The 23,339-nt window shown below is 36.3% G+C and overlaps 1 protein-coding gene across 4 annotated transcripts; it reads left to right on the top strand.

The window, feature by feature from the left end:
- The first annotated feature begins 229 nt into the window (after window positions 1–229).
- FAM76B (family with sequence similarity 76 member B) lies at window positions 230–21,774 on the top strand. 4 transcript variants are annotated; one of them, XM_019975356.2, is made up of 10 exons: window positions 230–481; window positions 1,332–1,396; window positions 2,476–2,530; window positions 3,562–3,717; window positions 6,176–6,375; window positions 9,993–10,040; window positions 10,230–10,310; window positions 10,959–11,091; window positions 14,138–14,239; window positions 19,137–21,774. In XM_019975356.2, the coding sequence occupies exons 1-10, from the start codon at window positions 395–397 to the stop codon at window positions 19,224–19,226; spliced, it is 1,017 nt and encodes a 338-aa protein (XP_019830915.1). In that variant the 5' UTR covers window positions 230–394; the 3' UTR covers window positions 19,227–21,774. The 4 variants fall into 4 exon arrangements, with proteins under 4 accessions (XP_019830915.1, XP_019830914.1, XP_070659449.1 ...); XM_019975355.2 differs by having other exon boundaries at window positions 233–481; window positions 10,956–11,091; XM_070803348.1 differs by lacking the exon at window positions 230–481 and adding an exon at window positions 510–1,020.
- Window positions 21,775–23,339: the final 1,565 nt, after the last annotated feature.

Below are 23,339 nucleotides of genomic sequence, written 5' to 3' on the forward strand. Positions count from 1 at the left end.
AGCTAGGCGGGGCGGCCGAGTGACGCAGTCGCCGCCTCAGCCAATCAGGGGTGGGGAAGGGGAGGCCGAGGAGGAAGCGGATCTGCCGCCGCGCAGCTAAACCGCAGCGAAACTCCCCGCTTCGTCTCCCTCCGCCGCTCTCGGGGCCTAAGCGGGAGCGGCTGGGACGGCGTCACTGGGTGGGCTGGGGCGGAAGTGGAGGCGGAGGGAGACGGCTGCGGCCGCGGGGCCTCGGGCTCTGGCGGCGAGGGTCTGGTGGGCGCGAGGCCGAGGGCGGGGGAGGAGGAGGAGGAGCCCGCGCGGCCCGGGCGGCGGCGGCGGCGGCGGCGCCCGAGTTCCCCGTGGGGCCCCGCCTCGGAGCGGGCGGCGGTAGAGGAGGAGGCTGAGGAGCAGGATGGCGGCCTCGGCCCTGTACGCCTGCACCAAGTGCACCCAGCGCTATCCCTTCGAGGAGCTCTCCCAGGGCCAGCAGCTCTGCAAGGTCCGTGGGCGCTGGGTGGCGGGCGGGCGGGGTTTCCTCGGCCGTGGCCCGAGGGAGCTGGGTGCCCGTGTGGCACTGCAGCCCCCCCCACTCCTCCCCCTGTGTCTCCTCGCTGGCGTTTTGGGGGTTTGGAGTTCTCGCCTCCTCACCCAGAGACCCGGTTCTCCGAGGACCTGGGCATCCGCTGGGAAAGCCCCTGAGAGGAGGACAGAGCCGTGCCCTCTTCCAGGCGGCCCGAGAAGGGTCCGGGCCCCAGCAACGTTGAGGGGGTCTCGGGGTGGGGCTGCGTGAGGCAGCCACCTGTCTATGCCGCAGAGACCCCGGGGTGGAGACGTTTTCCTCTCGGTTTTCTGTCTGGTCTGTCCTCTCCTTCCACCGGGAGGCAGAGGACGGTGTTTGCACTTTCTTGCTAGGAACCCGAAGCCGCAGAGCTGATGGCATCCTCCTTCCCTGTCCGGGAAAGCGAAGCGTCTGGCTTGGGAACAGAATGCTCTAAGATTTGGAGCTCCTCCCATCCCATTAAAGCCGGGATGCTGTCTGTGAGCGACGGTGCAAAATAACAAGTAGTTTCACATTTACCCAGTCCTTGGGGTCGGCCCTGACAGCGTTCTGTAATTTTCATCTGTTGAGTACCCCCCACATCTAATAAAGACAAAGACACCTAAGCCTTCCCTAAGGAATTATGCTGTAATTGGCCACTTACTTGATAAAATCACTCAATTGTCTTCGTTGGGGGACAGATTTTATTGACATTTCAGGCATTTGACTAGGTTGAGTAATAATTCTCCACCAGAAAAGTGAAATTTGGGACTTCGAGATAGATACTGATTAATATATTGTCTTATTACAGGAATGTCGGATTGCACATCCAATTGTAAAATGTACTTACTGCAGATCAGAATTTCAACAAGAGAGGTTTGTATATTGAACAGTTTTTGATTGTTAAAGGCAAAGTATTGTCTGTAAGGAATACTTGAGGCTTGTAACCCCATATATTAAAGCTCTTTTAAATAAAATGCTTTAGTTTCTCAAAATTTTAGTTGTAAGCACTTACTACATGTTTCTACATAGTAGGAGAGAATGTTCACCAAAAATTAATGAGTATTTTACAGCTATACTTTATACTTGAGGAAATAAAAAATATTGCAAGGAAAATATACAGCCTTGCTAATGAAAAGTGCTGATATCAATTGTTATTGTTAAGATGTGGGGGAAAAAAAATGACAGGATCATCTTTTGTAGTTCGGTGGTTAAGTGCCTTCCAATGCAGGGGGGTGCAGGTTCCATCCCTGGTGAAGGAGCTAAGATCCAACATGCTCTCAGGCCATCAAAAAACAAAACACAAAAACAGAAACAGTACTTTAACAAATAATGTTTGTTTGTTTAAAGTCCGAGTAAGGCCTTTAAAAATGGCCCACATCAAAAAAACTTAAAAAGGTAGAACGTTAGTGCTGACATGGACTTGAGGAAAGGTCTACAGCAAAGTCTAGTAACTTGTCACCAGTGGAAGAAAAACACATACCTTTTAATGGAGTGATTCCTGTTAGAGCCTCAGTACCCATAGAAGAGCTTATAAAAAGAATAATGAAGAAGAATAATTTCTTCACAAGTAGGTATGAGTATCATAATAGTGAAGAGCGAACAATGGAAGGTTATGTAGGCACTGATTCTGTGCATACATAATGGCAAGTGTGAAGATTGCCATTGTAAATGTGTAAATAGGAAACAATAAAATTTTAGTTTTGTTTGCATTTAAAATATGCAATAAAAACATGTAAAAACATTTATCTTAATTAAGAGGAGTAAACTTAGATAATACACAGCCCTGAAAAGATCTTATGTTGGTATTTTTGAAAAATTCTCTGTGTTAGAATAAGTTTTAAGTACTCCTAAAGCAAATAGTACACTTTTACTGATAGTACACTTTGACTACTTGCTTTAGTTCAACATTGTGCTGCATAAGTTTCATCATCTATATACAATTTCCTTTTCAGCAAAACTAATACAATTTGTAAGAAGTGTGCTCAAAATGTGAAGCAATTTGGCACTGTAAGTATATCTTATATTTTTATCTTATTGGCATTGATCTGTTAATGTTTTCACAAAGGTTCACCTTTTAAAAAAAATATATCGCTGTGTTTTTAAATGTTTCAAAGTAGCAAAATATTTCAGGAAAGAAACTTTCTATGGAGGGTCAACTGGGAAGACAGCATTTTAAAACAGTCATATTATGTGCATGTTTATATATATTGAATTTCAATGTGATGTTTATGATCTTATTCTTTAAAGACTAAAATATAACAGACTCCTGATTTTAGAGAACTTACATATTCATAATTTGCATAATTATATTTTCCACCTTCCTCAGAATCTCTGACAGTTTTTGTATATGGCACAGTGTTTAGGCATTTAGTCTCAAAAGTCAAGAAGTTATCCTAGTATAATTCTTTTCTTTTATGTATATTGCACTCATTATTGGTATGTTACAGTCATGATTAGTAAAATTGCTGGCCTTAAGGCTTTCTAAAATCTGGGTTGTCTTGAATGTCAAAGAAAATGAAGGTATGTTTTAGTTGAATTTGCTTGTGCCAAATTTTTTAGTTGAAAACTCATCTGTTCATTGCATCATCTGTACTTATATATGATGAAAACTGCTAAATGTATGCTGAATAAATGATAAAGTAATTAAACTAACAGGACATTAAGTTAGTAGAAATTCTTTCCCTCAAATATGGATATATGAAACTTTTCTCTAAGTGTGTGCCTTTGATTGGAACTTTTTTACATGTAGCTTTTGTATTATATAACATACTGTGCAAATCATAAATACATTTCTCATGGTGTTATTTATCTGTTTAATAGAGTAAAAAGTTTCATGAGTCTAGAAATAAGTGTTAGTAAATGAATCAAATGTCTTTGACTACAATAGAGCAACATAATTAACAAATTTTTTCGCCCATTATGACATTTCCTTAATTAACTCCTGAAATGTGTCCTGTGCACTCAGATTAGGTTATGCACCAAAATTTTAGTATTTTTAAATGTCTCAATTAAAGAAAATACATATCTGTTTTTTTCAGCCTAAGCCCTGTCAGTACTGTAACATAATTGCGGCATTTATTGGTACAAAGTGTCAGCGTTGCACAAATTCAGAAAAAAAATATGGACCACCTCAGACTTGTGAGCAGTGCAAACAACAATGTGCTTTTGATCGGAAGGAGGAAGGAAGAAGAAAGGTATGTTTTATTTATATTATGACATCTTCTGGAAATTAAATACATCACAAACAAGTTGGAAGTTTTTACGATTAATACATTACTGAAGCTTGATATATTCTTTGAGTCCCTGAAAGCAGGTGGTTAGATGATAGTTCACAAACAGTACATTTTCTCCTTGGCGTCATATGTAGATTCATCTTGATCAATCAAGGTTACTCTATTTTAAAAAGGGGGCTTACCTGGTAGCTCAGCTGGTAAAGAATCCACCTGCATTACAGGAGACCCCGGTTTGCTTCCTGGGTCGGGAAGATCCCCTGGAGAAGGGATAGGCTACCCACTCCAGTAGTCTTGGGCTTCCCTGGTGGCTCAGACGATAAAGAATCCACCTGCAATGTGGGAGACCTGGGTTCCATCACTGGTTGGGAAGATCCCCTGGAGGAGAGCATGTCAACTCACTCCAGTGTTCTGGAGAATCCCCATGGACAGAGGAGCCTGGCGGTCTACAGTCCGTGGGGTCGCAAAGAGTTGAACATAACTGAGTGACTAAGCACAGCACACATACTTTAAAAAATATTCTGTGATGACTGTTCTGTACTGTTTGGCTCCAACATTTTGTGTGGAAAAATTGCTGACTGCTTTTAAATCCTTTCAGCTACTTAACCTTTTGCTAGTTACTTGATGTTGCTAGTGTGAAAAAATACCTGATGGCGCATCAACATATATATATTTCTAAGTTAGTCATGTGCCTTTTGATTTGAGGCTCATATTTTATATCATTTTTTTTTTTCCTCTACCTGTAGTGAAAGTATGTGTATGTGTGTGACATTCCTCTGCTGAGCATTCATTCACACAGGCTTCCTGATGTCTGTCAGTGTCAACTGATTTGGAGGATGAGTGTCAACTTTGAGGGGCTCTCCTAGGTCCCTCCACACCAATATATGTACCCTAGTTGGAAAACGTGTCCCTTCAGCACTCTTGTGTGAACAAATAGAAGATATAAACCTAATTTTTATCATTTTAGTCTTAATAATTTTGGAAAGAAATCTCCTTTTCTCCCCATTGATAGGCATACAGTGGACTTCCATTGTTTGTCATAGTTTTGTTCTATAAAAGTACTGCGAACACTGAGTTAGTGAATACTGAACTGTGGCTCCTAGGGTAGTACGGGATTAGGTTCCTGCCTCTGGTCACAATCTGGTAGAGTCAATCAATATCTAATCCTGTTTTGTATATGTCTCTGTTTAAAGACACCTTACTTAATATATATTGTTGATTGATTACATTGAACTTGGAGCAAACAGCACTATAACTGCCTGATTGAATCTTACCTAACACAGGTGTTTTCCACTTAAGGGCTTCCGGAGTGGCTTAGTGATAAAGAATCTGCATACCAATGCAGGAGACATGGGTTCGATCCCAGGGTTGGGAAGATCCCCTGGAGGAGGAAATTGCAATGCACTCCAGTATTCTTGCCTAGGAAATCCCATAGACAGAGGAGCCTGGTGGGCTACAGTTCATGGGTCACAAAAGTGTCGGACACAACTTAGCAACTAAACAACAGTTTTCCACCTAAGGTACACAGCCACTTTGTGCTTAGAAACACTACATTACTCTAGCGTTATACTTGGGGACAATGTTAACAGTGAAATCACCAATAAAAAACAGTAAAAAACAATAAAAAATAAATCCAATAAAAATAAAACAATAAAAAACACTAAGTAGACTGTGAAAAGGATACTTGTTTATAATGTGAGAGCTGAAAAAATGCAGCAGAACTTTACCTTGTTCAGCCTCATCTGGGAACATTTGTAGTCCAGCTACACAAATTTTGTGCTGCTCTGTGCATGTGGGTTTCCACTCCAATATTCTAGCCTGGAGAGTCCCATGGACAGAGGAGCCTGGCAGGCTATACAGTCCATGGGGTCGTGAGAGTTGGACACGACTTAGTGACTAAAGAGAGATGCATGTGGGTGAATGATCACAAAAGTGCTGCAAGTTGATTTAGGGGTGACACAGTTTTTAGCTTGTTAGGTGGTGAATTTACAAATGAAAATTGGTTGTGTGTCATTCAATCTCTCCTTTTTTCTGTAAATTAACAGTTTTGCTGTCATGATAGATACTTTGTCTTTTTAGTAATAACAGTGATTTAAGAATTCAGGTTAGTGCTTAGATAAGGTTTCTTTGAAATATATCTGTCATCAATTTATGTTTATTTTCCAGTAATAAGAAAACAAATTTCTCTCTATAAATTCAAATTCATCAAACAAATGGATGTCCGTATATCATCCTTTGCCCTTTTGTGAGCCTCTAAACAAGGGTTTTCCCAAGATTCAAACAGTCTAATTTTACTTCCATTTTGCAAAAATCTGTGTGTACAAGAGAGAGAGTCAGAAGTTGAACAGCTTATCTTCACCTGGTTTCACTTATAGCCAGTTACGGGTACATTTAATCTAATATAAGTATTCTCTTTTAAAAGGTTGATGGGAAGTTATTATGCTGGCTTTGTACTTTATCATACAAGAGAGTTTTACAGAAGACAAAAGAACAGAGGAAGAGCCTTGGATCTTCACATTCAAATTCATCATCTTCATCTCTTACTGAGAAAGACCAGCATCATGCAAAACACCACCACCACCACCACCATCACCACCATCGTCACAGCAGTAGTCATCATAAGTAAGTACTTTGAAAGCGTGTTTTCCAAAGTCCTCTGTGGCATTTTAATACCTGCTTTTGGTGTTTAACTTTTTGTAAATGCTAGCTGTGTACTAGTTTAGTATGTGGTAAGCTTCTTGAGTGTCTAGGGCAATTTCCTCACTTTATTCAGTGTACAGGATTACACATAGTGTGTTAAGTTGTTTACCATAAATGTGAAGATCGGACATTTCGGGAATTACAGTATAAAGTTATCATGTAATGAAGTCAAAATACAAGTACACAGTTAATACTTCATTGATTCATGTTATCAAAAACCTCAATATTCAAAGAATCGTTAGGATTTTACTTGTAAAAATTACATTTGCCTCAGTTACTATTTGGAGAAGGACATGGCAACCCACTCCCAGCACTCTTGCCTGGAAAATCCCATGGATGGAGGAGCCTGGTAGGCTACAGTCCATGGGGTTGCGAAGAGTCAGACACGACTGAGCGACTTCACTTTCACTTTTCACTTTCATGCATTGGAGAAGGAAATGGCAACCCACTCCAGTGTTCTTGCCTGGAGAATCCCAGGGACGGCGGAGCCTGGTGGGCTGCCGTCTATGGGGTCGCACAGAGTTGGACATGACTGAAGCGACTTAGCAGCAGCAGCAGTTCCTATTAACTTGTTTTAGTTAAAATAAATTTTAACCAGTGACTAGGAAATGTATTTTGTATTTTTGGAGAACAGATTGTAACACTATCATTTGTGACTGTGATAGAAGCATTCTAAACATTGAAGATTCCCAAAATGTGAGACAAAAATCTTTGTGAGTAGTGGTACTTTGCTATTTTTAAAAACAGGAACTGTATTCAAATATCAGCTACTTGATTTTTAAATTGCCTTAGGAAGAAAAGTTAAATAGTAGTAATATAGTAATCCTTAATGTGTGTAAAGGTTTTTTTTTTAAATGTGGCTTTAGTCTTCATGGAAAATCAAGACTATTAAAATGTAAATTAAATACAAAAATTAAAATGGAGAAAAAAGGGACATGATACACACTGAGTTTCAGGAGAATTTATTATATTTTCTCAAATTTCTCTGAATGATTTTCAAGTTCTAGGTAGTCAAAACATAGTTTCATGTACAGAAAACTGATGTCTGCCACATTTAGGAACACGGATGATACATTTGGAGTATTTTATAGGTCTGTCTAGTAAACAACGTTTGACTCTGAACTTTAGACAAGCACACGTATCAGATTATGGGGGTTCATTGAGGCACTGATACTGTTTGCTTCTCTAGCCATTTTTCATTTGTCGCTGTGCTGTAGTGCTTTCTGAATGTAATGGTGGTAGATTACATAGTGCTTTCTAACCTGGCTACTTTGAAGAAATGTTCTGATCTCTGTATTGGAGAATTACAGTAAGGAGCAAAGGAACATAAATCTTCCTTATTTTCACTTCTTGCTTTAGGGAAAAATATGAAAAAATAACTACCATGATGGTGACTGGCAGACCTACTTCTCAGACTCAGCTGACATACCTCTTTTCCTTGTGCTTTACGGATAAATTTGTTCTGGCATGAGGTGAAAGGACACACGCACATTGTGTTTATTAAGATCTAACATTGTCACAGTAACTTAATCTTTTGAAAGAATGACAGGTTTCAAAAGTAAAGGGAAAGAGAGTGGATTGATTTTTTAATTTTCCTTTTGATTATTTAAGAGGTGTAAATACTATTTTGTATGTGATGAGTAGGCAACCAGTTGGTGGAGTCATATCTGAAATTCAGTGGATGAGGATGATTACAGACAGTTTACATATTGTGATATAAATTGATGGGTGTTGGAGGAAGGAAGAAACTCAGGTTAATATGGATACAAGAAAAGCCCACCTCAGAAAGCTGAGATTCCAAGTGTTTCTATTAAGTCACTATTGTGGTTTTTCTCATTTCAAGGTCTGGACTTTGCCAATGCATATGACTTGCCAGTGCCCTTAATGAAATTTGTAAGAGAAAATGGCAACTGAATTCCTCAGTAGTGTTACTGTTTCCCACCACAAGTAGAGAATAGCTCAGGTTGATAGAATTTCAGCTGTTGTTTCCCCGGCTTATTTATTTATAGCTGATTCTTAAGAACATGGTTGAAAAACTTGTACATCTACAACAGCAATAAATTTTATACACACACATAAACACATGTACATATTTCTATTGTGTATATAGCACTGTACTAAATATTTTACATACATAACTCATTTAATCCTCATGTTCCCTATAAGCTATGCATTATATCCATTTTGCAGATGAGGTAATTAAGGCTCAGGGATTTTCAGTAAGTTGCAAAAGGTCGCACAGCCCAGGTCATCTAACACCTCTTATATTGTATAAGGTTCAAGTGGACCCTTGAACAACAAATTTAAACTGCATAGGTCCACTTATATACTCAGACTTTGTTTTGTTTTACTCAATATTTACTGTAGTTCATGATCTGTGGTTGATTGAGTCTAGATGCAGAACCTCCTAAATGGAGGACTGACTGTGCAAAGATTTTCAACTGCTTGGAGGATCACTGCCCCCAAAGCCCCACATTGTTCAAGAGGCAGCATTTTACGTGGTTTCTGATACATACATAGGAGATGCTCTGCACATGTTGAATGAATAAACTAGAGGTTAGTGAAGGATTGGCTAGTGGGAAAATACGGGAGAAAGGTATGGACATTTCATAGTGAATTATTAAGTGGTTATTAGTATTGTGGCATAATGCAAAAGAAGTAGTACTGTAGTAGTAATTATAAGGAGCTTACCAGGTGGCTAAGTGGTAAAGAATACATCTGCCTGCCAAGCAGGAGACCACAAGTTCGATCCCTGAGTTAGGAAGATCCTCTGGAGAAGGAAATGGCAACACATTCCAGTATTCTTGCCTGAGAAATCCCATGGACAGAGGAACATGGCAGGTTAGTCCATGGAGTCGCCAAAGTCAGACATGACTTAGTGACTAAACGGCAGCAGTAGTTATAAGGAAAAGTAAAATCACTTGTTTCTATGAGATTTCCCCATATTTGCAGCTTGACTGCTCTAGAGTACAGCCTAATGAAAGACTGGAGACTTTGGAGGAGAGGATTCTTAGGAAAAGTAGAAAAGAAAGAAAGAAATTCAGGTATTTCCTGGTTTAACCTGACACACTATTCTGAGCTACCTGAGTTACTCTGGTTCATCTCCATGTAGGATTATTAGGAAGGCCTTAACTTTAAGATAAAATATCTTCTGTCTAAAATAGTAAGGGTAGCCTAAGTAAGACGATTTTCCAACTTTATCATTATAGAACCCTATTACGTTCATTTTCATGCTCATATACCCTAACCCTTAATGTGATATTAAATTGAATTATAAAAATACTAATTAAAAAGAAAATCCAATCCCTATCATTGTATTTTTCTTAACAAGATGGCCAGTAGTCATTTGATTAGAATTTATTTTATTAAAATGTGATTTATTCAATATATTAGCTTAGTCTGAAAACTTAGTTGAATATGCCATTCATTGAACAAAAGAGTGTAAACATGTATCATTTGATTCCATTGGGAAGAATGCTGTTAAAATGTTGATGTTTTAAATAAATGTTGTTATTAGATGTCATTTATGTATTTTTCAGAATCAGCAATCTGAGTCCAGAACAAGAACAGGGACTGTGGAAACAGAGGTAAATATGTTAATATATTTCCTGAAATACTTTGACATGTATTTTTTAAAATGTGACATTTCTTCACCTTTGTTACTTAGGCTTTAAAAAAATTGATATTCAGTAATGTTTTAGGGGAAGAAAACTATATTTTCCTTTGGTGCCTCTTCCCTTTTTACTCTAATTATTTTTATTAATGTTTGGTTTCAGCCATAAATCCTCTGCAGCAATTCAGAATGAAACTCCAAAGAAAAAGCCCAAATTGGAATCTAAGCCATCTAATGGAGATAGGTAAAAATTAATTCCTTTAGTGCTGTGAAAATTCAACTTAGTTGAACAATCATGGCTGGTTGCCAGTTATTACTAGGTAAAAGAATAGAAACATGTATCTTCTACATTGACTTCTTTGAGTCACCTTGAAGAGTAAACAAAATCAGTTAAAATTTTTAACTTAATTTTAGTAATAAGAAAGTGGCACTGAACTATGTTATTCTATTTGGGGCATAAATTTGGGTTTTGAAAAAAAATTTCTGAATTCTCTGTATCTTAATTATTCTTCAGTGAAACACAAAACTAATTGTGATATTTGAGATTGACCTGCTTGGAAAATGTTTTTAGATTTAAAGTATTATGAGAGTGACTTTGTTTTAGTTCATTAGCCAAAAGTTTGCTGATGTTACTGTACAAATTGGCTGCCTATTGCTTTACACTAGAAGTATTGACCCCCTAAAAGCTAATACTGAATTATATTTCTGCAGGTGTATGTAATGTGTGCCATTAGTAAGGTAATTTGCCAGTTGCATCCATTTCTGTCAGGTACATATTTTTTTGCATTAGCCTTAAGGATGTTTGTGGAATTGTCTAATTTATGCAATTTGAACACCTGCTAATTTTCTTTCTACTTCATTTAACTGTATTTTACTTTTTTCTTTTTAGTAGCTCTATAAATCAGTCAGCAGATAGTGGGGGAACAGACAATTTTGTCCTTATAAGTCAACTGAAAGAAGAAGTGATGTCACTTAAACGTCTCTTACAGCAGAGAGACCAGACCATTTTAGAAAAAGACAAAAAGGTAAGTACATGGTTCACTGAAGCCTGGTAAGATTTACACCTTGACTATTGCTTGATAAATGCAAATTTTACTAGACTTTGTTTAATAACTTCTTAATGTGTGTTGTGCATGATTCTTACAAGACACAGAAGTGCAAATTGGAACCTAAGCCATCTAATGATGATACATAAAAACAGTATTTCAGAATTTTAGTTCTAAGAATTAGTTGAGGGCTGTAAAATTCTATTAATTTCTGGATATTAGTTTCACTAAGCCAGAAATCTAAAGTTAGGTCTAATGTCTTAATTTGAAAACAAGATATAAATGAATATTGTGTCAATTCTTTTGATAAAGTAATTGAATTGAATGCAGTCTTTTATATACCAATTGTCTATTTCAATCAGGATCAAATAACAGGTGAAAATTAATGCTATGGGAATTTCCTATGTGATAGTGATTAGCTATATATAAGGTGGAAAGTAAATCCGCTTATTGGAACTTTTATATAAGTTAGATCAAGAGGAATAATCAAATACACAGTCTGTTTAGTAAAAAGTTGTAATACTTTCTTTGTGTACTTTAGCTGAATTGTACCTCTTTGGGCCTCAATTTTCTCATTTTAAAAATGAGAGTATTAACACCATCTCATGGGATGATTGTAATGAAATGAAAATGTAAAGTCCGTGTATAAGTGCTCATAGCTGCTATTACTGGGGTCTGGTCATCTTTGAGGGTAGAACCTACTTCTGTACTTGTTTTATGGTCCTGGACTATCTAGTTTGACCTACTTCAAACATTATTGCAATAGGAAAACATTAAAAATACTCTTCTTAAAATTACGAACAAGACATAATTATGAATACAGCTGTCTCTGAGTATCCACGGTAATGCTTGAATCTAAGTTGGCTTATACTTCTGACATTCATGTAAAAAAATGTAACTTTTACATTACATTTTCCCTGACCTTGATGGTTAACAGATTTAAATTTATTTTAATACATTTGTACCTTACCTTTTAAGCAAATTCAATTTTTGAAATTTAGAATTGACATAAAAGTAGCAAAATTATGAGTGTCTTATTTTTTATGGTTCTTTTTGCTTAGTAACAGAATATTTTCGGTTAGTTTTTATGAAAATTTGTTTTACACTCAAAATTTCAGAGAAATTTCTGTTACACAAAGACAGGTCTATCTGTACTAACCTAGATAAAAGTTGAGTAAAATGGTAAGTTTACTATAAAATAGCAATGATTCCAAAACCAAGTAGTAATGAATTGTGGAATTTTGGCTTCCTTAGATTTTGTTTTCTTTTTCTAGCATGACTAGACTGTTCCTGCACTTAGGTAACAGTTTTCTGTTTTTGTTAGTGTTCCTTTTTTCTTAAACACTGATGGGCATGGAAATTCGCAGTATTTTGAGCAAAATAATTGTAAGCCTAAAAATAGCTACATATTTACACCTTTTTCTTACAATGTAAGTGTAAGACAGTCATGTTATTTTCTTGAATTTAGTTCACTTCATTCAGTGACTTCTGCAGCCAGCCACATACTAGATCAGAAGGATAAAAAGATAGAATAATAATAAAAAAAAAAGACATGTTCTTATTTTTCAGAACTTTAATAATATGGAGGCAACTTAGAACATAGAGATGAGAATATCATAGTTTATCTGTAGTGAACTGGTGTTTTAGCACAAGAATTCCTCTGTAATATAGAAAGCAGAATTCAGTTATTCTTTGAATTTGACAAAAGCAAGAGCTTTTATTCAGAAAATCAGAATATAAGATACTGTGACTTCCTTTTTCTCTTTTTGGTGTACTTCTTTGTTTAGTGATTACTGGGTAATTACAGAAAAGAACCTGCAAACCTTTAAAACTTACATAATGAAAACCATTTAAAAATAACCAGAAGCATGTAGAATCTACAAAAGTGGTAAAGATGATCTTATTTGTAAAGCAGAAGTAGGTATGCAGACATAAAGAACAAACATGGATACCAAGGGGAAAGGTAGGAGTGGGATTGACATTACTATACTGTACTGCTGTGTATAAAGTAGATATCTAACGAGAACCTGTAGCACAAGGCACAGGGATGTCTACTTGGTGCTTTGTGGTGTCCTAAATGGGAAGGAAATCCAAAAAAGAGGGGATATACGTATATGTAAGGCTGATTTACTTTGTTATACAGCAGAAACTGACAGAGCAGTGAGAAGCAACTATATTCCAATTTAAAAAAATAATGAAAAGCAATCAATCTATAAAAATGACCAGAATCTATCTTCTACCTGGTTCTTTTATTGAAATTATATAATACCAACTTATTTTTTAGTGTGAAGTCATGAGATTTTATATCTTTAGGCCATCTATATTTATGAAGAAAAATTGTCATGTAGTTAGCTGTCTTTCTCAAATCCCTTAACTTTTTTAAGTTGTCTAAGCGCAAATTTTAAAGTAACCCTCTTTCCTTTCTCATTCCATGTTAGTTGTATTTCTGTGTTTTGTTCTCCATCTTTACCTCAGATCTTAGGTGGTATCAGATATGGAGTTCTGGACATAAAGTTTAAAGGAAAAAGCAATATAGCTTTCAGTTGATAAAACTGTTTCTCTGATTTTCATACTTGTCCAGTGTGAACCTTTTTTCTTCTATCATTGAAAGATTGTTTTAACCTGAAACCAGTTGTATTGTTTACTTTGTTTTTATATGTGAAGTATGTTTTAACCGAAGCATTTTCCAAAGCATTAACCACTAAGCTTTCCTGTTGGCATACCAGTTGCCAAATTCTGTGTCCAGTGAAACTACCTTAAAAAGAAACAAAAACAGCAACTTCTCAAAATTTTACTGATGTTTCAATATTATCGTAATATTAGTGTTAAACTAGTAAATTAGAATTCATTTCACAAAACAGAAATTCTAGATAAGTTACAAAATGCAGGAATCTGTTAACATTCTCCATTTTATAATGAATTGTGAGTTTACTGTGAAAAATATTTAAAATGGTGGGTGTTTGTTTATCAGGTTGTATATATGCATATATATGAATATTTATCTATATATTTTTTAACCTTTCAGTTAACTGAACTTAAGGCAGATTTTCAGTACCAAGAGTCAAACTTGAGAACAAAGATGAACAGTATGGAAAAAGCTCACAAAGAAACAGTGGAACAACTCCAGGTAAATGAGATAATTTATGTAAACTGTTAGGCAAGGATGGCTAAATGTGGTTAATAGTATTCTTTCTCTTAGAATCATATTGGTATCCCTACTTTATGCATATCCAGAGCACTTTCAGCTTTGATTTTGAGTTTATAATAGTTTTTAATCCTGCTCCCATTAAAAGTTGTTGCTTGAAATCACTTGATAGAGGGGATTCAGTAGATTAAATCTGAAAACTTTTGCCTGAAATTTAGATGGAGTTTTCAGATTCGTGAAACTAAGGTGAAAATTAAGTTTAGTACACTGTGTAGCTATTCTTCTGTTTCCTCCCAGATATGGAGGAGAAGTAGAGGTACACACCAATTTTTAGGGACCTCAAGTGAAGGAAATTCATGCTGCATGCAGAGATGCAAGGCCCAAGAGTGCACCTTAACCTTTGGACTACGATTTCCAAAGTGCCAAGCAGAGCTCTGGGGTTTCTTGGTGGCTCAGATGGTAAAGAATCTGCCTGCAAAGTGGGAGACCTGGGTTTGATCACTGGGTTGGGAAGATCCCCTAGAGCAGGGAATGGTAATCCGCTCCAGTATTCCTGCCTGGAGAATCCCCATGGATAGAGGAGCCTGGCGGGCTACAGTTGATGGGGTTGCACGACTTGGACACGACTGAAACAACTCAGCAGCAGCAGCAAATAGGGCTCTCAGTATCCACAGGAGGGATCCTGTACAGGCCAGCCTCCGAGTACTGCAGGGTGTACTCGGTAGGGTTTCTGTATGTAGAACAACTGAATGGTGATGCCAGGAGTCACCACAGTGACAAAGAGGGTGGTGTCTGAGGTCTGGCACACAGAGATGGAGCACATCCAACATAGACACAGGTTATCCCCTTCTTCAAGCCTTTTTTCACCCTGGTCTCATGAATTTAAAAATCAGATGCACTAAGTTAATTACATGTTCTATTAATTTATACATTCTGACATTTGTTGTCTTAAAAGCATAGAAGATGGCAGCACACAGACTTCGGGCCATCCGTTGGGAGAGTGCAGCTTGGGAAGGAAGGAATTAATACTGCCCTACCTTTTTTTTTTTTTTTTTTTAAACATTGTAACACCAAGGGATATTTGCTGTTCCTATCTTTTGGTTTTGTGTTCTTCATTCTTTTAACATAGCTTACATTGAGTAAGATTGTAAAGTGGATTAGGAACTTGCTGAAATTCAAGGTAGAGGTTGGCTAGTCCTAATGCTGATCTTACTGTCAAAGAATTGTGAAGAGAAACTTCCGTAGAACCTGACACATAGTAGATGTTCAGTTAGTTTGCCGAATGAGTGGTGATTTATGGAAATACCCATCAGCCCTCTTTTCTGAGAGATTTGCCCTTTTTATATACTAGGCTTCTTGTACATTATCGTTTCTCATCCACCAGCAAATAGTAGTTTCATTTTGTGTTACTCATTCAGTTGTTAGGGCTGACTGATAACTGGAAATAAAATCTTCTGCATGGTGATCTCCAGTTTGATGTAGCCAAAACATGAATAAATTCAGAATGATACAGCAAAAAACCTGTGAGGAGTACTTAAATTTGATAAACCTTAGTACATCTCACTGTTCAGAAGAGCAGTTCGTTGTTTGATTTTGTAGTTGTAAGCACAGGGGACTTCTCTTTGACATTTTAGTCTGTTTAGTATCCGTAGCCCACCTCTTCTTGGTTGATAGCTGAAATTTCATAGAATAATAACTAATAATAAGATGAAAGTGTACATTTTCAACATAATTTTACATAGGCTGTCTTATTTGCACCTTAGTGTAACTTTGAGTTATGTGATGTCCTCATTTTACACATGAAATTGTGGAAACGTAGTCAGAAGTGGCATAGAAACCTACATCTTCTAACTCAGATTTAACTATACTTTCTTCTGTTCTGCACTGTCTCCCACCTCAGGTTACTCAGGTTTTGTGTTTCATTCTTGCTGTTAGACCACTTCCCTATTTGTGTTATTATTGGTGACCTTCTGTCACAGTTAAGTATCCTCTTTTAACCCCATTCCCCTTAGCAGCCATGTACTAGTAAGGTTCTCTACCTGAGTAAATATAGTGAACTGTTGTTCTTATCTTTTTGTGATAAGAAACTGAACACTGAAGCAGAAAATTTACCTTGTTCTAATAGCTCTCAAAACATTTGAAATTACCAAACCTGAAAAATAATCATTGAGCAACACAAAAAAACTGTCCCCCCCCAAAAAAAAACCCTTAACAAAACCCAACCAACCAAACAGTAACCAGATTATCTGAAATACCAGGAATATCCAATAAAAAATACACCTTCATTTAGGGGATAAGGTGATAAAAAGGAAAAGGGAAATAACATTTGAGTGCCTGCTGTATACCAGCCACTGTGTTAGGTTAAGTGTTTTGTATATTTGATTAGTTCTTTCAACCCTTGTTGAGATGGATGGTGTGAGTACTGTTTTACATATGAGAAAATAAATTTCAATTACATAGCAGATAAATGGCAAAACCAGGAATCAGAGAAGCATCTGTGATTAACACATATTCTTTCCTTTAGGCCAGCATTTCTAAACATTTTCAACTTGCTTAGGAGTTCTTAAATAATTGATTTTTGCATGGTGTGTAATAAAGAAGTAATAAATACGAGGATAAAACTTTTAATGCATGTAACTAAATATTATTATAAAGTGTATTTTAATTGTATCAGAATAAGATTTAGACTTGTCTCCTTTTAGCAACTGACCGTTGATTTTTCTTAAAGGCTTTTTTCTTACATAATTTATCAGCAGATTTAATGATGTGATTAGGATACTAAATAATACATGCAGATTGAAAATTCGCTGATAAAGAATTAAAAGGAAAAACTTTTCAATACCTAATGTTTTTTTTAATATTTATTTATTTTTAATTGATGATTGCTTTACAATATTGGTTTGATGTCTGTCATCAACATATATTAACCATAGGTGTACATATGTCCCCTCCCTCTTGAATCTCCCTTCCACCTGCCGCCATCCCCACCCCTCTAGGTTATCACAGGGCCCCAGTGTGAGTTCCCCGAGTCATACAGCAAATCCCCATTGGCTGTCTGTTCACATATGTTAGTGTATGTGCTGGGCGAAGGCAATGGCAACCCACTCCAGTACTCTTGCCTGGCAAATCCCACGGATGGAGGAGCCTGGTAGGCTGCAGTCTATGGGGTCACTAGGAGTTGGACACTACTGAGGGACTTCCCTTTCACTTTTCACTTTCATGCATTGGAGAAGGAAATGGCAACCCACTCCAGTGTTCTTGCCTGGAGAATCCCAGGGACAGGGGAGCCTGGTGGGCTGCCGTCTCTGGGGTCGCACAGGGTCAGACATGACTGAAGTGACTTAGCAGTAGCAGCAGTGTATGTGCCTCCATGCTGCTTTCCATTTATCTCATCCTCTCCCTCTTCTCCCCCACCCTTGTAATATCTAACGTTTGAGTTCTTGTATTTCATACTTAGAATATGACAATTATAAACTCATTGATATTTTGTTTATTTTTTAATCATGAATGAGAAAAGGTAGTTTAAAAGTTAACTTTTTAATGATTTGCTATGTCATTGTAAACACTTCTACATAATGTAGCTTACAGATCTGACAGAGATCTCTTTGGAGCAACTTTGCAAACATTTCCTTTTTTTATGCCCTTCATTAGTTTGTATTTTAAAATTTGTTTCTTAAGATTCCTTGTTTTAGCCAGTGAGTCTATTATAAATTAAGTAATATATGTAGCTAACAATGAAAAGAAAACAATTTATGACTACCGTATTTACTAGGATGGTCAACTGAGTGTTACACCAGTTAATAATGAGTGGGTGTATTTGACTTTCACTAACTGCCAGGCATTCTCATTGATTTGTCCTCTGAGTTTCTCAAACTAGTTCTAAAGGGAAAATAAAAATCCTTTTAGATTCTTTATGGTTCTCTGAAATTGAATTTGAAACTGAAAGTCCTAATTATAACCTTAATTATTTAATAATCATGGAATAGAGAAATGCTGTTAATCATGCAGTAGAACGTAAAAAATTGATTTGACTTGCAAATATAAGATAGCTAGGTTATTTGCATTTTGGGGGTCGTCATGGGTATTAATTAGGGAGAATTTGATTGGAGAAGGGTGAGGTGCTAAGTACAAAGCCTGAGACAGGTTAGGCAGTGTTACCTTGCCATACAAAGGCTAAAATTAGAAGATAAAGCACTGAGGTTAAAAAAGTCTAGATAATAAAAAGATCTTAAGACCTGTAAAGGAAAATGATTTTCAAACATAAGCCACAGTGATGATGTATAACTACTCAAATTATATCAAAGCCAATACCAGATTAACTGTATGCCAGTTAAAGGAACAACAAAAGACCAGAAAGGTGTGGTTCTGATTGGTGCTTCAAAAAAAATTATTTAAGTCTTGTTAACAGAGTAGTCTGTTTGGCAAAGCAATAAAGTCTGTACATTTTTGCAAAAAGGACCTTTTATGCGTGTTTTATAAGGTATACACATCAGAATGAAGGTCTTTATAGTTCTGGAAATGGTCCTCTCAAATTATCACTTGAATTATTTGATCTTATTCATTATAAAATAATACTTATATTCATAGCTTTTGCTTCATGTTTTTACAATAAAGCTGAAATATTTTCCCCGTATTTAAAAACTTGACCCTGTTTTAAATGGATTCACTTTAAGTTGCTTTTTTTGTAACCAGTTGAATCTGGACAACAATTGCATTAATATGGACATTTACAAAGGGGGCTGACAAACCAATCTAAAGTTTTCCTTTTACATATCAAAGAGATGAGCCTAAATACCTCTTTCATTCTGATAGTGTGTATTCTTCAGCATGACTTAATATTTGAAATATTTTTAATGGTAAATGTTTTTGTCTCCCACAGGCCAAAAACAGAGAGCTACTCAAACAGGTTGCAGCGTTGTCAAAGGGTAAAAAGTTTGACAAAAGTGGAAGCATATTAACATCCCCTTGAGAAAGTGCTTATTCGTTAAGTGTTTCTGCTGAAAATGTAAAATTTGAAAAAAATTCTGTGAAGCCCTTAAATTCTGTGTAGTGAAAAAATATTTTTGCACACCAAATGAATTGGCGTGTTTCCTATTCACTTTTGTAATTGATATACAGCATTTTTTAAGTTGTAAAACATTCAAATGAAACTTCAACTGGTTTGAAGTAACTTTTTAATTATTTGATATCCAGGAACTTTTTTGCCAGCAATAGTATTGTTGTAAAGGAGTGCATGACTAGTGCCCTTTATAAAATGCAACATGCAATAATAGAGTAGGATGGTTTTCAGAAGTCAGAACAGCAGGGCTTTTTGTTTGTTTTTTGTTTTACACTATGCTAATTTCATATAAACAGTTTTCAATTCAGAAATACAAAAACTTTTGAACAAGAAAAATTGTGAACACTGGTTTTTTGGTAATTGTGTTTATACTTTTCATCAACATGAAATAGGAGAGAATCATGGTGCTTTTATTAAATGAACTTCAGAGTATATGTAAATATGTTTTTAAAAGTTACATTGTTAACATTAGTTAGTAAACTAGTATTTTCATTATTGGTATAGGAATTAATGTTTATTGTACAGTATCCAAGGTAAAATGTGTTTGTTTTGTAAAAACTACTGTAGATTTTTACTTACAAGTGCCTTTTTGCCACCTAATGTTTTTATTTATAGGAATGCTGATCTTTTGTACATACGGTTTGTTTTAAAATCATGTTTAATAAATGTTTGTATATAAATGCATATGTACAGAAGCCTATTTCAGAAGGAAAAGTTGCTAGTAAAATGTTTGCGGTTGCATTAAGAACTGACAATGCATTAGACTTGAGATGATTTCGTGGTTTGTTTCTGTGTGGTATGGGAAACTGTTGGTCATTGAATTCATTGAATTATGTTAAAATACTTCCCAAAAGATTTAATTTTAAATCAGTATGGGTAGAATAATTTTATTTTTTATGTCATATGGCTTCATGTTCATATTTTGTGAGTTACATGTTTTATTTTTCTTTTATTAAAATTAAAAAAAAATTTTCTTCAATGGTCCATATATCTGCTTTCTCTATAATATGTGGTTATCTAAGTTAATATTTATGTATACCATACTTAAATTGTAAGTTTAAAGCAAATCTGGAAAAATTAAATATCTTTTATATCATTCTGTGATTATCTTTGAATAAATTGGAATCTACTGTAAGATTCAGGCACTATTTATAAGAAAATTATATCAGAGTCTTTAAAATTGTCTATAAAAGGTTAAAGGTAGGGTGGGATAGGTTAGGAGAAATTATTGACTAATTGCATTCTGATCCAGTGGTTTTCAGCCTGTAATAGAATTGATCTCCTTCTTAGTAAATGCCAATTCAGACTTTTCAGTTCATTTTTAAAATATCAAACATTGCCAGGTATACTGTACAGAGTAGAAAGTCTCCTCTTAGGAATTTATGGGCAAGGATAAATTTGTTTTTAGTAAATTGTTACTAAATTTATCAGTTTTGAAGATTGGTTTCTAAGAATGTCCTATCCTCTTTCCTCAGAACACAGGATGATTGTATTAATTGTTTTTAACATAATTCATGTTTCAGTAGATTGTTCCTAAAGTTTCATTTTAAACTGATTTCAAATAATTTTTTATCCAGTTTGAATACATATAATCTAGGGTAATTTTCAAGTGATAGTAAAATATTGAATCAGTCAGACTTGGAAAAATTAAACCAGTTTGTTTTTATGAGACCTCATGCAATAATTTTCCTAAATTTAGTACTCTCAACAATGATAGCTAATGCCTTCCTAACACAGATTTTAATGTTTTCAGGATTTGCTAAATTCATAATACAGTCATTACCTTTCTTTAAAATTTATACTGTTTGTATTCTGGATTCATAGCCATTTGTCAATCCACAGTGGTCATTGTGGTTTTAAAATAAACTGTGTAATAGTTCTTACACCTTGTTGGAGCTGCTACAAAAGAAAGGTGCCCCTTCTCCTTTTTTGTAGGTAAGTGATTAAAAATTGAAATCAATCTAAATAATTAAGCTTTGTAAATTCGGAGGCTAAAACATTTTAGGGGCTTCACAGTATTTAGTCCTAATTAAATTCCTCTCTTTATTCCATGACCTGGTTTTATAACTTAATTATTTTGCAATTGTATAAATTAGTAATGAGTCCCAGTCCTGGATCTGTAGTGTATTGACCTAATGACCTAATATCCTCTCAATGTGGACCTGTAAGGAGATACTATGGTGTGCCGTATATTGTGCTTTTTTAGGCTGCTTTCAGCAATTGATTAGCATTTACCAGTGAGGGTCATTTTGGCTCCAGTTATTTATGTATTAATAGCCTGTGAATATTGCAGTCCTTTTTAGATTGTATTGGTTTAAATATGCATTCTGCAGTGAACCTGTTAAGCTGTTCACATGTATAGACTATTGAAATACTGTACCTGTACACATCTGACCGTTGACATTTTGTACTTTTTTCTAAATCCAATATTTCACAATAAAAACTCACCAAAAATTTTGTATTGGTTTATTGCTGCAGTAACATCTTTCCATAGATTTAGTGGCTTAAAACAGCACAAATCAGTTCTCTTACAGTTCTGGAGGCCAGAAGCCCCAAATCAGTCTGATGGGGGTGAAGTCAAGGTGTGGGCAGGGCTGCTTCCTTCATGAGGCTGCAGGGGAGTAACTATCTCCTTGCCTCTTCCAGCTTCTGAAATGCATTTCTTATATTCTGTGGTTCTTTGCCACTTGCTCCATCTTCACACTCAAACTACAGCATCTTCAAGTCTCTGCCTCTGTGGTCATAGATCTCTTGGTCATAGTGTCTCCTTCCTGCTTATTAGGACCTTACAAGGATGAGGACGTTGTCGGGAGCTCGTGGATGATCAACACAGTCTCCCTGTCTCAAGTCTGTAACTACATCCACATACTCCCTTTTATCATGTAAGGAACATAGTTGTTTATATGTTCTAGGGATTAGGACTTGGACTACTCGAGGCAACATTATTGAGGCTGCCATAAGCTTCCAGTTTTCCCAGTACAAGGCTCTAAAACAATAGATTTGAGAGCATTGATGCAGGCCAAATGTAATTTTCCTACCTGTTAAGACTGCTTTTGTGAAATACTTTTCTGAAAAAATGTTGTAAATTTTTATTGTGCTATTTCAAAGCAACAATAGATGCATCAAGCTATATGTAATTAAGCCTTTGCAAGTGCTGGAACGTGACTAGAACCATGCTAGATGATAGAATGAGAGTTATGATAGAATAAGAGTTATGATAGAATAAGACTTGAAGATTATGACTTCTTAATTTATAGCCTGTGTGTGTGTGTTGCTCAGTCGTGTCCGACTCTGTGACCCTATGGGCTGTAGCCCACCAGGCTCCTCTGTCTGATTCTCCAGTCAAGAATACTGAAGTGGGTAACCATTCCCTTCTCCATAATTTATAGCCTAGCTGGGGAGATAATATACATGAAAAAATACCTAGAACTTAACTTCAGTATTAAGGCAATAGAGGCTAACAGCTTTTAGCATGAGCATTCCCATAACTGTGGGCAAGGTTAGTCTATATCATTGTTTTCTCGAGCCTGAGCATGTGTCAGTCAGGGATGGGGTGGTGGGGCTCAGCCCAATTCTTGAGTCCATACCTCTGGGATGGGGCCCCAGACAGACATTTCAGACTCAGGTGGGCCTGATTCCTCTGATGCAGAGCCCACACCTTAATAAGCAATTTAAAAAAGCTTGAGAAGGTTTAAGGGACATTGAGTGGAAGCCATGTTGAGAATTGGAGAATAAATTTGGAAAAGGTTTTGGAGATGCATTTTAAAAGCAGTTTGGGTAGAGTCTCCATAGAAGGAAGAGATGTGAGACCAGAATCATTTTTTTCCAACTGCTTTATTATATAGCCAAAGAAACGGAGCAGGCAAGGGCAAATGACTTAAGTATTGACTTTTATTAATGTCCTGACATTTTCTAAAAAGCATTTGAGGTCGCTTGGTTTAAGTGATTTGTAACTAGCCAGTTTGCAACATAGTTAAAATCAGTTTTAGGGAGAAATGTGTATAGTCATATCAGAGTTACCTT

The sequence above is a fragment of the Bos indicus genome, chromosome 15, assembly GCF_029378745.1.
Source record: "Bos indicus isolate NIAB-ARS_2022 breed Sahiwal x Tharparkar chromosome 15, NIAB-ARS_B.indTharparkar_mat_pri_1.0, whole genome shotgun sequence".
In the NCBI taxonomy this organism is placed as follows: Eukaryota; Metazoa; Chordata; class Mammalia; order Artiodactyla; family Bovidae; genus Bos; species Bos indicus.